Source organism: Protopterus annectens, chromosome 6.part0 (assembly GCF_019279795.1).
Source record: "Protopterus annectens isolate FY-2018-M chromosome 6.part0, PAN1.0, whole genome shotgun sequence".
Taxonomy (NCBI): domain Eukaryota; kingdom Metazoa; phylum Chordata; order Ceratodontiformes; family Protopteridae; genus Protopterus; species Protopterus annectens.
Window position 1 is genome coordinate 701523628 of NC_056737.1, and position 15821 is coordinate 701539448.

Below are 15821 nucleotides of genomic sequence, written 5' to 3' on the forward strand. Positions count from 1 at the left end.
TCTCACAGTAGTGATATGGAGTTGTCATCTATTGTTTGCTAATGGAGGATGCTGATTCTTTTTAACAAATGGAATGTCTGCACACTAGCAATCTCCTTCCTGCTGTCAGAAGCTCATCAATTAGCATTATCAATTGTTTGCATTCCTAGCCTGGGAAACATAAATCCTTAGATTCAGAAAGGTTTCGTACAATATGAAATCCTTATCTCAGAAGGTTTCCACATTGCACTAAGCCTTTCTAAGCTCTTGCTTGATCACAGTCTTATGAGTTGCATCCATGTCCTAGAGTGACTCCATGAGCAGCCATTGCTATCCACAGAGTTTTCAAGGCAAAGGGGGGGGGGGGGACTGTAGTAGGTTGTCAGGTCTTTCTTCTGTATCACACATATATGCACTCATACCTCTGGACAGTTTAGAGTCCCCAGTATACCTAATACATATCTGTAGAATGTGGGGGAAATCAGAGCACTTGGAGAAAACCCCCAGCAAACTTAGGGCGGGCATGCACTATTATTGAGGTTTTCCCTTCATGGGGGTTACAGCACAGAGAATGCTCTCACAGGTGAAGTTGCATGCTAATGTGACAGGCTGGTGGAGTGGCTAACACTAATTAGCCATGGCTCTCATTACTCTCCTGAGTTATTCAGACAATTGTTTGTAAGAGTAAAATTTTACACTGGCACCTCGACCTACCTTCCAACACCAACTGGAGTACCCCAGGGATCCATACTCGGCCCAATGCTCTTTAACATCTTTGTTAATGAATTCCACACAGCCATTCCTAACACTAAGATAGTTCAATACATAGACAACTCAACTCAAGTTTGCTCTGCTTCTAACCTCCCCAAACTTCAAACAAAAATTCAAACTGCTTTCCCTACTACTGAGAACTGGATGCTTCAAAATCACCTCTCTCTAAATGCCACCAAATCTAAAATTCTACTATTCTCTCCTCTAAATCTCACCATATTGACAAAACCTCCTTCAATATTATCAGTCGTGCCAACTCCACTGTAGAAGTTGTTCCTTTTGCTAAACTTCTTGGGGTCACTATTGATGAACACCTAAAATTCGATACTCATATTCAGCTAAACATTAAGAAAACACATCAAAAACTTGGCATGCTGTATAGAAACTCCCACTTTCTCTCCCCTTTCACAAGACACACCCTCACCACTACCTACTTACTACCATCGCTGATGTATGGTGCCCCCCACCAACCAACCTATCTTCCTCCATCTCTTCTAAACTGGAAACCTGTTACAACAAAATCTCAAAGTTCGCCACCAAGTCCAAGTACTCTACGCACCACTGCATACCTCTCCACCTGCTGCAATGGCTAGAACTTCCCAAATACCTGGACTACCTCCAACTCACTACAGCCCACAAGTTTGTTTTTAAGCCTACTAAGTGCCCTGTACTAGCAAGCATCTTACCACTATACACCCATCACAGAACTCTAAGATCTGCCCACCAAAATCTAATTTCTGTACACAAACCAAATCGTCCCCTAGGTCAGCTTCTCCTATCCTTTTCCTTAGCCAAAAAATGGAACTCTCTTCCTCATTCCCTAAGACTTTCTGAAAACTTTGATCACTTCAAAACCCAGCTCCATTCCTACCTCTCCAATAACAGGAAATGCAATTGCACTCTACCTACCTAATCCTGCCTAATACATGCATACATCCATACACATAAAGTATCTTCCACCTTACCCAATAGGAGATTAATCTTACTTACTGTTTTCTTACAAATGTGACTCTTACACCACTCTCAGATGATTTAAAACCTCAGTACTATGGTGACTCTGTACTACTGTTCTTTATTGTATAAACATGTAAATATGCATTATATATTATTGTATGTTGCTATTTTACTTTGCTTATGTTGCTTATGTGCTTTTCTCCCCGGGCCTCCACTGAAAATGGGCTCCTTGAGCCCAGTGGACCTCCCCGGTCATCAAACTGGAAATAAATAAATAAATACACTAGAAGGAGAAAATTAACACTATCAAAGGATAAAGGTCCTCCATTCACTCCTATAAGAGCACTTTTGATACAGGTAAGTCTAGTGCAGATGGTATGGGGGTTGTCAGTTTGTGTGTGTGTGTGTGTGTGTGTGTGTGTGTGTGTGTGTGTGTGTGTGTGTGTGTGTGTGTATGTGGATATGTGTATGCTTGTCTATAGGGACTTGAATGAGACCAAATGAATGAATGTGTGTGTGCGATTACTTGGGTAGTCACCTAAGTCAATTATCTTAAGAGATGTATCTTTCCAGACACATGCAAAAATTGGAATGCCCACAGAGATACCTTACTAAAAGGAAACAAGGCCTAAACAACATGTCGTATTTGGGCTGACTCAAAGCCCTGTAACTATACCTGGTATCCTACAGACTTCTACGAGGTGACCTGTATCTGGCATGCAAGGCATCCTCCGACCCATTACTGATGGATTTAGTGAACATCAGCAAGTCAAATGGCATAAAAAACATAAATTCTAGAGATTGAAACCTCTTCTGCAACATCAACAGAATTGTTTGGAGGGAAAGGTATATCTCACAGAATACACCACTGCTGAGAAACAGACTGTCCATCCACATATAACAGAGTTCAGTCCTGTCCATAATCAAGAACAACTTAGATCTGTGGCTGGGAAACAGAAAATTTACCCCAGAACTGCCCCTTGTACTACTAATGGAGAGAGGCAGATCCTAAGTGCTTTATCCCATGCATAGGTCCCCTCAAATATCTATGGTATGATCCTAGTTACTTTCATAAGGGGTAATATATAGTTATTGATCATGGGTTGGGTAAGGTCAGTGTATAATGAAATGGGATATGTTATTTTGAGCACAACAAGGGAAAATGAGTAGGCTTAAAATGGCATACAAGGGTAGATAGTCTAGTTCTTACCTATGACTGTATTAGGTAGGGGATCACAAGTCTGGATGTGTGTGTGTGTGTGTGTGTGTGTGTGTGTGTGTGTGTGTGTGTGTGTGTGTGTGTGCGCAAGTGTGGAGGGTGCCTTTGTCAATCCAGTGCATGGGCTGCTAAGAAGAACACTAGCCTTGTCAGGTCTGACCATGCAGTGTTTGATTCAGAAACATGGTAATAAGATACTAATAAGGTGGTTCTCATTGCAGATTTACCTTGTCTCTCAATCAAAATTACTCTCTGTTGTGCTGATTGGCAAACATGCATTTGGCATTCACACAAGCAGGGAGAAATGCTGTGAATCCCAGTGAAAGCCTGTCCTTCTGGCGAGCTGTCATCACTTCTTTTGTAATTATTCCAGTTTCTTGTTTAAATTAATGCAACATTTACTGTTGCTGCACACCTGCAGACAGAAATACACGCACAGATCAGAAGCAGAAGGTAATTTAAGGGTCTGTCTGATACATAGAACAAAAACACCAGTCCAAGCAATTTCTTAAAATAAAAAACAAAATGGAGCAATTAAAACAGAAAACAGCTGTATCAGTTTAAGCAACTCACAGACAAAAAAAATATTGATTTATTTTCCTCAACCAGCAGAGTCATCAGCAATGCTTATAGTTTTTGCAGGCTTTGAGTCTTATCAGAAAAGACAAAGGCATAGAAATTCTCTGCATATTTGGTATCATTCAGTAAATAAATTAACCAATGAAAAAAAGAAAAACAAAACATGTGAAATGTGCACCCTAGGTTATTTAAGTGTCTATCTGCCACATGGAACAAAAATACCAAGCCAAGCAGATTTCTTAAAACAGAAAAAATTGAGCAAGTAAAACAGAAACAGCTCTATCAGTTTAAGCAACTCACAGACAAAAAAAAAAACATAGATTTACTTTCCTTACTTAGCAGGGAGTCACCAACCATGTCTGTAGTTTTTGCAGGCCTTGAGAAAAGGGAAAGTCACATAAGTTCTTACTGGCTGTATTTAACTGTCAGATATCATACCTCCATACTTAAAAGTTAAATGCCATCACTATTCTCCATTTTCTTTCTTCTTTCACATGGGAGAACCTAAATTTACTAACCTACACCACAAAAAATAAATAAATAAATAAATAATATTAGGGAAGTCCGTCATCATGGATTCATTAAACATTAAGAGGAAATAAAACTATTAATGTTTAGCGTTTTTGTCAGACTTTAATCCTCACTGATTTACCTGAAAAAAAAATCAGTGGACTGCACTAATAAGCAAAATCAGGAATGGCAGAGGAGGGAAGGATTACAATGCCTTGCATTTTGAGTTTTTTTTCATTCATTTGCTCACAGTGATACATCTTGAGGATGTGTTCCCTCAACAAAGTGGCTGTTAAGTGTTTTGTGTGTGTGTGTGTGTGTGTGTGTGTGTGTGTGTGTGTGTGTGTGTGTGTGTGTGTGTGTGTGTGTGTGTGTGGGTATAAAATAATTCTTCCAATAACAATTTCATATATTATAGCAAGTTGGAAACATCAGACAGAGGAATTATTTTTCATCAAAAATATAAATAATAGTAATAATATTAAAAAAACAAAAAACAAATATAAAACAATTTAACAGGTAATCCATTCTCCAAGCACAGTAAGGCCCTCCAGGGTATGTGCTATTGTGGAAGTAACACCCTTCCAGGCTGTAGAGACTCTCCACCTATATCATTGGGCAACAGAACGCCCTGAGCATGCGTTACTTCCACACATCATTGCTCGAGTAGTACATCGTACAAATACCATAATGTGTTCCAGACAGCAATGGGAAAGATCAGTGCTGGTAAAGAACCATACTGTACAGAAATTTTCAGGTCACACACTGGGGAGGAGCTCGTAATAAAAGTTAGTATGCCACTAAGCAGCAAAGCTTTGTCTTCACATTTCACAGGCCTTCATAAATTCTAATCTATCTCGACACACACGATTAATTGACAGCTGTATTATCAGTATATGAAGCTAAAATGCTAATTACTGTAGTAACTTTTCCCTAATCATAATGTAGCTTAATAAATACTTTCTACAGATCTCTCTAGGTATTTTTCTAAACCCATATAAGGTGATTGTCTTACAACTTTAGATTATTTCTTGTCAAGCATGTCTTCATTGTTACAAGGCTACCATACTCTCTCTTAAGCAGGTAAAATTTATGAATTATGCACTTCTTTTACACGTACTATGTAATACAAAAAGCTTAGAAACTGCTTATAGTCATCATTATCATCTGCAGTTTGTTCATTGACTACTTTTAATTTCACATTTGTCTGCCACTGATAACATGAAGAGTCTTGAGCTCGCAGAAAGTTTATGTTAATCCAGTTCACTCTTGAAAACTGTCCATCTTATTGTAATGTAAGTTGTATTAAAATGTGTTCTGCAAAAAATGTAAAAATTTTATTGGTGAGAATTCCATCAACTTCTCAAGAAATAAAAGAAAGAAAGAAAAAATAATCACTGAATTTTTGACAGTATCTGCAGTAAATGTCATATTTTTGTTACCTGGCTTATGCATTTTTTTTTAAATGTCTTGCAAAAGTTTCATGTGTTTTCTTGAGTTACTGAAAATAATTATACAGGTGAATGAAAATAAAAAGAACTTTTTATTTGTTTATTTTTTAACAATAAGTAGTGCACCAGGTCTAATTATTTACAACATTATGGTTTTAAATGTTTGTATAATTCTTCCAATTTACAAACCCATCTACTTTTGTTTTAGCCTTGTTGCCTTGAGTCAGCTTTGTAATGAGTTATTTGCTTCAAGATGGCTGCACCTGCACTGAAGAACTTTTCTCAGTTGCATCCAGTACAAGAGATACAGCACAGTAAATTAGAAAGCATAATGAAGAGCTCTCCTCCAGTTGTCTGTTCACCAGTTCAGTACAATGGAAGTTTATCCAGTTTACCAGTGGATCATGGTACTGTCTGCATTCCTTCACCATATATGGAAAATGCTCATGATTTTTCAGCAATGGCCTTCTACCATTCTTCTGTCTTGGGTTACAGTCCTCCATGTAATGGCAGTGAATCAGAAAGCATGGCTTCAAGGTCATCTTTAAGTCCGAATATGATGTGGTCTTCTTCTGGGCACCTCTCTCCTTTGACCATACACTGTCAACAGCCATTGATGTATGCTGAACCTCCTAGAAGTTCATGGAGTGATGTGAGATCTGGGGAACACATGCATCCCGTGGACAGGTAACTTCCTGATTTTTTTTTCTGTTCTTTAATTAGCCTTTCACTAAATAGCAAGAATAATTTATTCCACAATAGAGGATAGAAAATAATGATGCTTCATAATTTGATTGGGTGATTGATTTCCTTCATGGCACAGAGGAAGGAATCCTGACTGTGACTCAGGTGACCAGGGATTGATTAGTGGATCCAGCACTGGTGGAGCCAGGCAAGGTAAGAGAACGGTGAAGAAAAATGTCCAATTTGTTTTTCCTGGGGTTGGTGGGATACTGAGTGATGCAGTTTCCCTGGTGGAGATCAGAGAAATCATCACTTGTGTTTCAGAGGAAATGAGGGGTAAGGCTTCTAGGAGGAAATGTCCTGTGTGGAAGCCATTGAACATTCTCTGCAGTCATGTCATTGCACTTAGCCTAGTGTATGCAGTGGATAGGGACATAAAACAGAAAAAACTCAAACCATTTCTGATGGCTGTCAGATGACAGCTCTTCCTAGCTGATCTAAACCCTGATGACGATGAGTGAATGGACTGACTGAGAAGAGACTGATGATCTAGAGACAGTGTGGATAAAAAGAACAAAAAAGACCCATGTCCATTTGTCTCCATGGGATTACCTCACAGAATTCCAAAACACCTACTGGTGGACATACTACTCATCAAAGTCCAAATGTAACAAAAGGCATAAGACAGATGAAGAAAGTTTTTGTAGCACGAGAGTTGCTATGATTATGCTCCAAGGCTCACATGCCAAGGACAACTGTAAGGACTTTACTTATGTCAGAAATATCAAACAGCAGCACAAAACAGTGTGCCAAACTGATTGTAAATGGAGCCATGTTCACAGAGCCAGGAGATGTAGCAAATCTACTGGCCAACAAATTTAGCTTTAGCTTTACTTCTCACTCTCCCCCAGCCACTTTCCAGGAAATGCCATCTAACATATCCCCTTCAAATGTCAATATGGAGAATGTTCTAGCTGCTCTCTCTAAAGCCAAGAACATAGCTTTGATGGGCCCTGATAATATCCCAAGATGCCTTGTTAACAGCCTGAAATATGACTTTTCAGGACCACTGGAGTTATAATTGGGTCTCTGTGATCATAACTACTTTTTATACGTTTTCTACATGGATGTCAAGATTCACCTCTTGACCTTTGCTTCACTCAGCTTTTGTGCTGTACTTCATGACATTCATCTCTCAAACACACATACATACATACAAATATTTCAAGCATGGGCATTAATGCCCTTCTAGCCTGCCAATATATCAAAACAGTTGTTCCCACAATAAGAAGTGTCCAGGCTGTTTAATGTAATTTGGTAGTCTAGTCCATGCATCAGCTGCTCTCTCACAGAATCAGTTATTACACTTCTCATTCCTATAGAGTCTTTCTACATTGGTTGTCTGATGATTCTGTACTACTTTTTGATAACTCCAAACATTCCCAGAAGTAGTTGTCTTTAAATGCCGTATATACCTGAATAAGGTCTCCTCTTACATGTCTATATGAGACACTGTACAATTTCAGATATTTTAGTCTTTTATAATAACTTGAATTTTCACATCCATGAATGCCCTTGGTATATTTCTTCTGTACTCTTTCCTGTTTACTCATGCTTGTCTTCTTACAAGGTTCCCATATTGTTGTTCCATACTCCTTTTTGGGTCTAATGTAACTAGCAAACAACGACATCATTGTCTCTGATTTCATAGACTTTAGAAATATTTTTGCACAACCTATAATTCTATAACTGTCATTAACTAATTGGTTGATATGATTAGAAATTTTCAAAGCTGGATCTACTCATATACCCAGATCCTTAAATTAATCTATAGTTTCAATTACTGTGTGCTGTATTAAATATTTACCTTTCAGTTTATGTCTCCCAAATTTCATATGCTTTGTTTTGATGAACTTATCAGCATAGTAGTCTCCTGTGCCCAAACAGTCAATTTAGTGAAGTTCTTTCACAGACATACCCTATCTGTAAGACATGCAGTCAGTTTACCCAATTTCAAGTCATCTGCATACAGACTGCAGAACACCTCAGATGAAAAAGATAGATCTGAAAGATACAATCTAAACAAGTATGGGCCAATGACAGAACCCTGTGGGACTGTCTGACTATAACCAAGAATGTTACCTGCCTGGTTGCTATATGATACTTGCCATGGCCTATTTGTAAACCATGCAGCTATCCATCTTATCAAGAGTGCATAAATACCTAGATGTTCTAATTTATTGATCAGTGTTTTGTATATGACCCTGTCAAATGCTGAAGTTAAATCTATATAAATTACATCACAGCACAATTTTTAATTCATAGCTGTTACTCTATAGGTATAGAACATCATGTTACAGGTGGTAATATATCTATTTTCAATGTATGCATGTTGATATATGATTTCAAGTCTCAACCTTTTCAATTCTGTCAATAATTTATCCAATATTACCTTCTCAATTATTTTTCGACAACATGAAAGTAGACTTAAGGGTTTGTGTGACTCTGGGGTTATCCTACTCTAATTTTCCTTAAAGACGGGTTTAATAAATGCATGCTTACAGTCTTGAGGAATCTCTCCATATTTACACAACCTAGTAAGTAATAGATGTAATGGTACTTGTTGTCAGGTCATTATTACTAATTCTGTCTCCACCCTTTGCTTTGTTTGGATCCAGTTTGAATAGTTATTTTTCAGTATAATATAATTTGATTTCAATATCTGAGGTTACCTGGATGTCAGTAGGAAAAATTGTACGTCTTATTCATTTGTGGAGTCAAACTGTTTTATATAAGATTTTGTAAATATATCTATAATCTATTGTGTCTGAGAGTAAATGTTAGAATCTATACACAGTTTATCAATTTGTATGTCTTTATTCCTTCTACATCTCGTGTATCTACAAAATGGTTTCCTATTATGTTCAATTTCTTTATATATTTGTCTAGATTGTTTATTTCAGTTTCTAAAGTTGTAGATCAACCTGTTTTCCATTTTTTTTGTTTTTTTTGTCTCTCACCTTAATTAAGTATCTTGTTCTTATGGAAATATATCCTCCTGATGTTGTGTGCCTAGATCCTGATCTTAAACTTTTTTACTGTTTTGCATTCACGCAATTTCTCTTTCAAAACTTTTCATATTCCTTCTGCAGTTTTTCCACTGAATGCATCACTCCAATTAGTTTTACATAGTGACTGTTTTGCTTCTATATTATCTATTATTTCTTCTGTGCATTGGTTTAGATTCCAATCTGGCAGAATTATCTAGCAACAAATTAACTTTTATAACCCCTTAATCACTACACATCAACAGTGATAAAACTTGACATGAAGTAACAGTAATGTTTTTAGGAACACAAACAACATCCAGTATGCTTCATCGCCTAGTATTTTATTCTTATTTTACAATCTGAAGCAATTGTTGTTCCTGAGCATACGTTATGAATAATTTCCTTACTAATGTTGTAGAATCAATATTATACCAAACTGTTTCTGGTAAATTTAAGTCACCAGCCACTGTTATTCTTCCCTTCTTTACTTCATGTAAGAAGTGTATGAATTCTTCTAGGTCATCAATACTTGACTTTGTTGCTCTATATACTCTAGCAATTGTTATAGCTTACATGGTCATCTTAATTGTCAGAGTTACACCATCTATAGTATTGGTGTTATCATTGAACCTGTAAGAATCACAGGTCTCATAACTATCTTTAATCATAACACCCCCACCTGATTATTGTTAGAATGTCTGTTACAATAAAAACATTTATAACTTGACAGAACTGGTTTCCAGTCATTGTTTTTTAACTATGTTTCACAAACAATGACAACATCAATCTTGTAGGAATGTAGCAAATTTTCCAGTAAAAAAAATATTCTTAATGCTCCTAGCATTAACAACCATCAGAAGTGCATCAAATGTTGCTATCTGCGAAATGTTAAATTTTTGACCTGGCAAAAATCCTGCCTTGTGTTTGTCAAATATATCAAAGTATTTGCTGCAAAAATATCCTTCCCTTATCCTGACACATGCAAACCATCCTTTCTAAACACGTGCCCAAAATTATGCTTGGATGCGCTACATGTTTCTAATTTTAAAATGGGACATTATTTTCATGTTGTTATTTACCTAAAAAATCTCTTTATTCACAGTGACCTAACTCTCCTTTCTATATGTGATTTTTGAAAAATACGTCCTGACACCTGTGCAAGCTATGCTATATAAGAGAGTTGAAAATTCCCTACTAACAGTCAGAGAGTCCTTGTGGATGAGAACATTTGTACCGTCATGAATAAAAACAGATCCGTACTTCTTTACAGTAAGGTGTTCTAAGGACTGTCTCACATCCTCTATTTTTGCTTCTGGCAAACATACAAGTATCCTTTCCTCTAATAATTGAATCTCCAATTACAAGAATATCTTTTCTGACCAGATATGAAGAATCTTCAACTTCTAATTCAGTAATTTCTGCTCTATCAATTGTTACAAAGGAATGATCTTCATCACCATTAGTCTTAGTAATCCCACTGTTTTCATTGTTTATTACATTTGCAAGCATACAATTCTCATCCAGCTGGCTTTGTACATCCACAGCTTGAGGCATGTTATTAATGTCTGTCCTTTTTTTTCTTGCAGTAATGTTTTCTTTCTACCTTCTTTTTTGGAAAAAATGATGCCTTTTTCTGTAGACTAAATGATTTCTGAAAGAAAATTGTTCTCATTCCCTGTAATCTGTATGTTATATAACAAAACAGTGTCCGTTTTAGTATGTATTCTCTTTGCTTTACAGACACTAATCAGTTTCTTTTTCCTCCTTATTTGTTGTGAACTTGTTCCTTTCTTTTTTTTTCTTATTTTTCTTCTGTATGTTCTGAATCCTCCAGAATTCCAAGGCTGTCAGTAGCATTATCTGGTTTTATAGGGTTAAGAGATCTTTATAGATCACAGACACTTCCTTTCCTAAATGTGTTCTATTTCCTGTTTCTCTAACATTATTTATCTCATCAGTGCAGTCATTAATGTATGTAACAACAGTTCTCTAAGTCATGCCAATTGCATAAGTGCAATCGCCATCAGTAAGTCTAAATGTACTACTAATAATGGTAAGCAAATCATCCAACTTTTGACACAAGGAGCACAGATCTCAGTATTATCAGGTGTGAGTTTTAAATATACACTGCATTTATTACACTGTACAAGATACTTGTGCTTTAGCAAATCCCTAATGGCATAATCATGTAAGGGATCCATGTTCAGCTGAAAATGAATAAAAAGTTCTAAAAGAAAAGAATAAACAAAATCAGTTACCACAGAATTCAAACAGAATTTAAATCAACTTCTATGAGAGAAATCACACAAATACACAACTAAATATTACATTACGTACATTAAAGTTATTGCTCTGACAGTAGCAGTTGTAAAAGTCATACAAAAGCTGGAATTCCTTTATATCACTTGCAGTAGCACCTCTTTTGAACAGTAAAGATGAATAAATCACAAAGCAGCACTGGATTGTTTACATACACCCTGGATTGTCCTTTTTGCAGTCTGTGTGAATTTATAACTAACTAGGTCCCTTGGGATAGCTAGAGTTTGCCTGTCTAAAACCTATCTCTTTCTAACAACAAACAGTGAAAAATTAAAGATAAAACAATAAAATATATATATATATAAGTAAATCTTCTTGTCTACAGGCTATCCCTTCCTTCCTGCAAACAGTAAAAAATTTAAACATAAATTAAAATAAAAACTTATCTTACCAAGCTTCTGTACAGTCAATCACAAACCAATATATGATTGTTTATAATTGGAGGCTTGATTTTAGTCTTCTTTGTATACAAACCATTCCGAACTTCAGGAAGATATACAGGTCCATTTCTTTTTACTTGTTTTTATTTTTTTAGCATGTCATTATGGGATTATAAAATAATTGGTACTGAAAAAGAGGCATACGCAAGTTCAATATGATGAACTGGTATCTAATGATTTAGTCAAGAGGAAGTGGAACACAAACTTAATATTTTGCTTTATATTGGAGAAATTGCTTGTCTGTCTTATAGAGGATAAGGAAAAAATATCACTTTTACTCTCCATTTCATGCATTTCTAGGCTACAGCTCAAGAATATGGTTAAATTTCTTAATGATGAAGCAGATGTTCTTTCGAGAGCATTTACCTGAGACATCCTTGAAAGCAGATATATACTTACCTATGAAATGTTTTTCACAGAAGCAAGCATAAAACATTTTTGCTTTATTTTATTTTATTTTGCAGACTGTAAATACCCCCCATAACATACAAAAAAACAGTGATGACTTGCAGCTATATATTATGTTATACAGCTGTAATCTGTAAAAATCAGAGTACCACATTCCAAAGTTTAGACTAGTAGCTCTTTTAATCACATTTCTACTATAAATAAATATTCGGCTACAGAAGGTGAGGGTTAATGATTCCAACAACTGTTTTCAGTTTGATCACAGACCTGAAGTTGACATTCATGTATTAGTGGCACTGTTATATTGTTAAACAACTATCAAGTTGAATAAAGGATAACAGAGGTCTCTTATTAAAGTATAACTCCATCGTGTGTGCATTTTGTTTACTATGACATAACTCAAAAGCTAAACAGAATTGTTTTGCATTATAACCTAGGTACTCGGCATATTAAAAAAATAAAGGCAATTCTATGTAATAAAGAGTCAGATTTTATTCTGCATTTTTCCATAACTTCAAATCTAATAAATTGTGTAGTGCTTTTTAAGCTTGGAGGGGTTAAAATGTTTATACATGAAATACTAGAAAGTCATTAAGCTAATGTTATAAAATATGCAGTTCCTGAGATCCTTTGTAATCTCATTTGGGGCTAGTATGAAACATGAGTATACTGGAGAAAATAGACTACACCGTAAAATGTTTGGACTAGAGTCTGATGAATCTTTCACAGAAAGAGTCATCTCCGTTGTTACTTAGAATTAAAGTAATATTAGTTCTAATGATATGCAAAGAGGCCTTAACAAGTAACATAGCAAAAGGATTGCAACTGGACACTTATGATCACTGGACCTGTTGACATGAACCCACACCAAACCATTTCCTCATTAATTATGTGTACAGCGTATGGAGAGGTGGCATCTAATACCACATTAAGAGTTTAAGGTGGCTGTGAAAATTTCTGACACAGAGCTCTATTTGTACTTAGGGTCTGTTATTAATATGGCCAAAACAATCCACTGGGTAATTCTACATGTATGGAAAATTTAAGCAGTTGTTCACCAAAGTATATAACTTTGCTGGGTTGTTATCACTGGGGAATCATTAAAAACTGTGTTATTAAAAAAGGCAAAATATTGAAGACACTTAAAACTGTGATTACATGTTCAGGTTCACAAATCCATTTGGATTTAAGTAATTTTTGGTGTTTTAAATCACACACTTACAAAATATATATTCCTTCAGAAGTCCTTATCAGTATGGGAACTTGTATTTTTCTTATATAAACTTATGTTTTTTTTATCTGAATCACTACCACAACAGCAAAAACATTTGGCTTTAACAGACAGACATTTGAAAATTGTGCAGTAACCTCAAGACTGCTCATGCTTTCAAAATAAAGGTCCTGCAAAATATTGTTAGTGGAATCATAATCACACAGCTCTGATAAACTGGGAAGTAACAATAGTAGCAGTCAGTAAACTAAACAAAATACACACACAAGACTGCAACTTTTTTGTTATTAAAATACTCAAAAAAGGAGTTTAGAGTAAAACATACTGTCTATTTCACTACATGTAGAAGATATACAATGTGTATGTAACCTTCCTAACAAATATGTGTCGTTTCCTGACATCTTTTATCAACTATACAATTTCATATAATTTCATATCATTTCTTGGTCTTCATATGCTATGTGTTATGTTTTTCATTCTACCATTTTATTATAGAGTAATAATTCTCATTTTTCTAACTAGTTTCCAAATAATGCAAATAAAACTGCATCCACACTTTTACTTAATATTTTTCCTTTGCTTACCATGCATAACAAATCATAACCCTATCTATTGTATTCATCTTTACACAGACTGTACACAGTTTCAAATTTACCCACATTTTTTTCTTTTCCTTTCACACTCTTAAAATAAATCCCAAAATGTTTGTTTGATTTCTTCATATTTTTTATATATTCAGAGATGTTCATACCATTTCAATTGCATTGTCCCTTTAACTGGAATTTCTGTCAGCTAAAATACATAAAAACCTAATTTACATATGTAGATACTAATACCTTCTTATGACATTGTGAAATTTTGGGGGGTGGCTTCCTTAATTAAGTGACATACCAATTAATAATATGTAGCCTAAGAAAGGGCATGGTGTAAGTAATGGAATGACATTAACATTATTTATCTAGCATGTCCTGTAATGGAGAAGCTAATTACTGTTTGCACTAGGTATTTATATTTTCATATTTACATGTTCATATTTTCATAGCTAAGAGAGCTAGATTTTATTGATGAGCATGATATGTTATGTCTTATTGGGAGAAAAATGTTGCCACTGTCCACGTATAATGCAACATAATGGAGACATTAACATGTGTCTGATAGTAATTTAAAAGTATGCCATAGTTTTATGTATACATCAATATTTTCTAAACCAAATGACATACAGACTATTACATGACATCAAGTAAAACCTTAGATCATGCTCAAGAAATATGCTATTGATGTTTGTACTGTAAGCTGATTTTCTTGAGAGTTATGCAGAGATATTTATATTGATCTGATGTTGTCAATTTTCATTCATTCCTCAACCATTGGGTTCAGATCCGAACCTTGGATCAGACTCAGCCATTACTATAGCTTGTGGACAACTGAAACTCTTGAGCTTGTCCCTACCCATTATGCATCAACCCCTAACATACCTCAGATCTCGTTTGCTGCTTTTTGCCAATAGAAGTGTTCAGCTTTGTTCTTGAGAGAATTTAAAGATCAGTTTTATTTGAACAATTTTTTTCTTTTTTCCTGTTTCTCTCTTTGTACACTTAATGTATTTTGAATACCAGTGCTGGTATTTTTTTCCTTTTAATATCTCCATTTATTAAAATGTAACACTTCCCTTTTTCTGTAACTTTTTCCTGTTACACCATTGGTGCATTCTCTCCTACCATTGCTGGTACTTTTTTCTCATTTCCTCCTTATCCTTTTGATATATAAAAAAATAAATTCTTGCTATCTTTGCTTTTTTTTTTAAATGTCAGAAAAAGGCTTGAAAAAGTGTAGAAAGTATGGACATAAGCTACCTTGTTCAGACACTCATGATGTATTACTAGATGTTTGCATCTATTGCTTAGTCCCAGAGCATCTCAACGTAGAATGCAGTACTTGCAAAAGGTTTAATCAAGGAGCAATAGCAGACCATAAAAATAAGCTGGACTTCTTCTTACTTCTTTTTCAGAAGCCATTTTGGGGTTCAGCACCCTGAGATCACTTCAAAGGAGACTACAAAAAAGTCCCCAAAGAAGTCGGTATCTTCGACTTTGCCCACAGTAGAGCTGCCACAAAAGAAATTCAGGTTAGCTCTAAAGCCTTTCAGATCAAAGACTTCTACAGGACCCCCTAAAATGTCCTTGGATCTGAGTATGTCAGATCCTAAATCACTCCCTCTCAGTTGAC

At 35.5% G+C, this 15821-nt stretch overlaps 1 protein-coding gene across 3 annotated transcripts in view; it reads left to right on the top strand.

Moving 5' to 3' along the window:
• The window catches only part of ESR2 (estrogen receptor 2), a 2041892-nt gene that overhangs the window by 792946 nt on the left and 1233125 nt on the right, over positions 1 to 15821 (top strand). For all 3 annotated transcript variants that reach the window (XM_044074389.1, XM_044074391.1, XM_044074390.1), the window contains one exon: positions 5672 to 6150. In XM_044074389.1, coding sequence (XP_043930324.1) covers positions 5717 to 6150 — 434 coding nt within the window. In that variant the 5' untranslated portion in view covers positions 5672 to 5716. The remainder of the gene's footprint in view (positions 1 to 5671; positions 6151 to 15821) is intronic.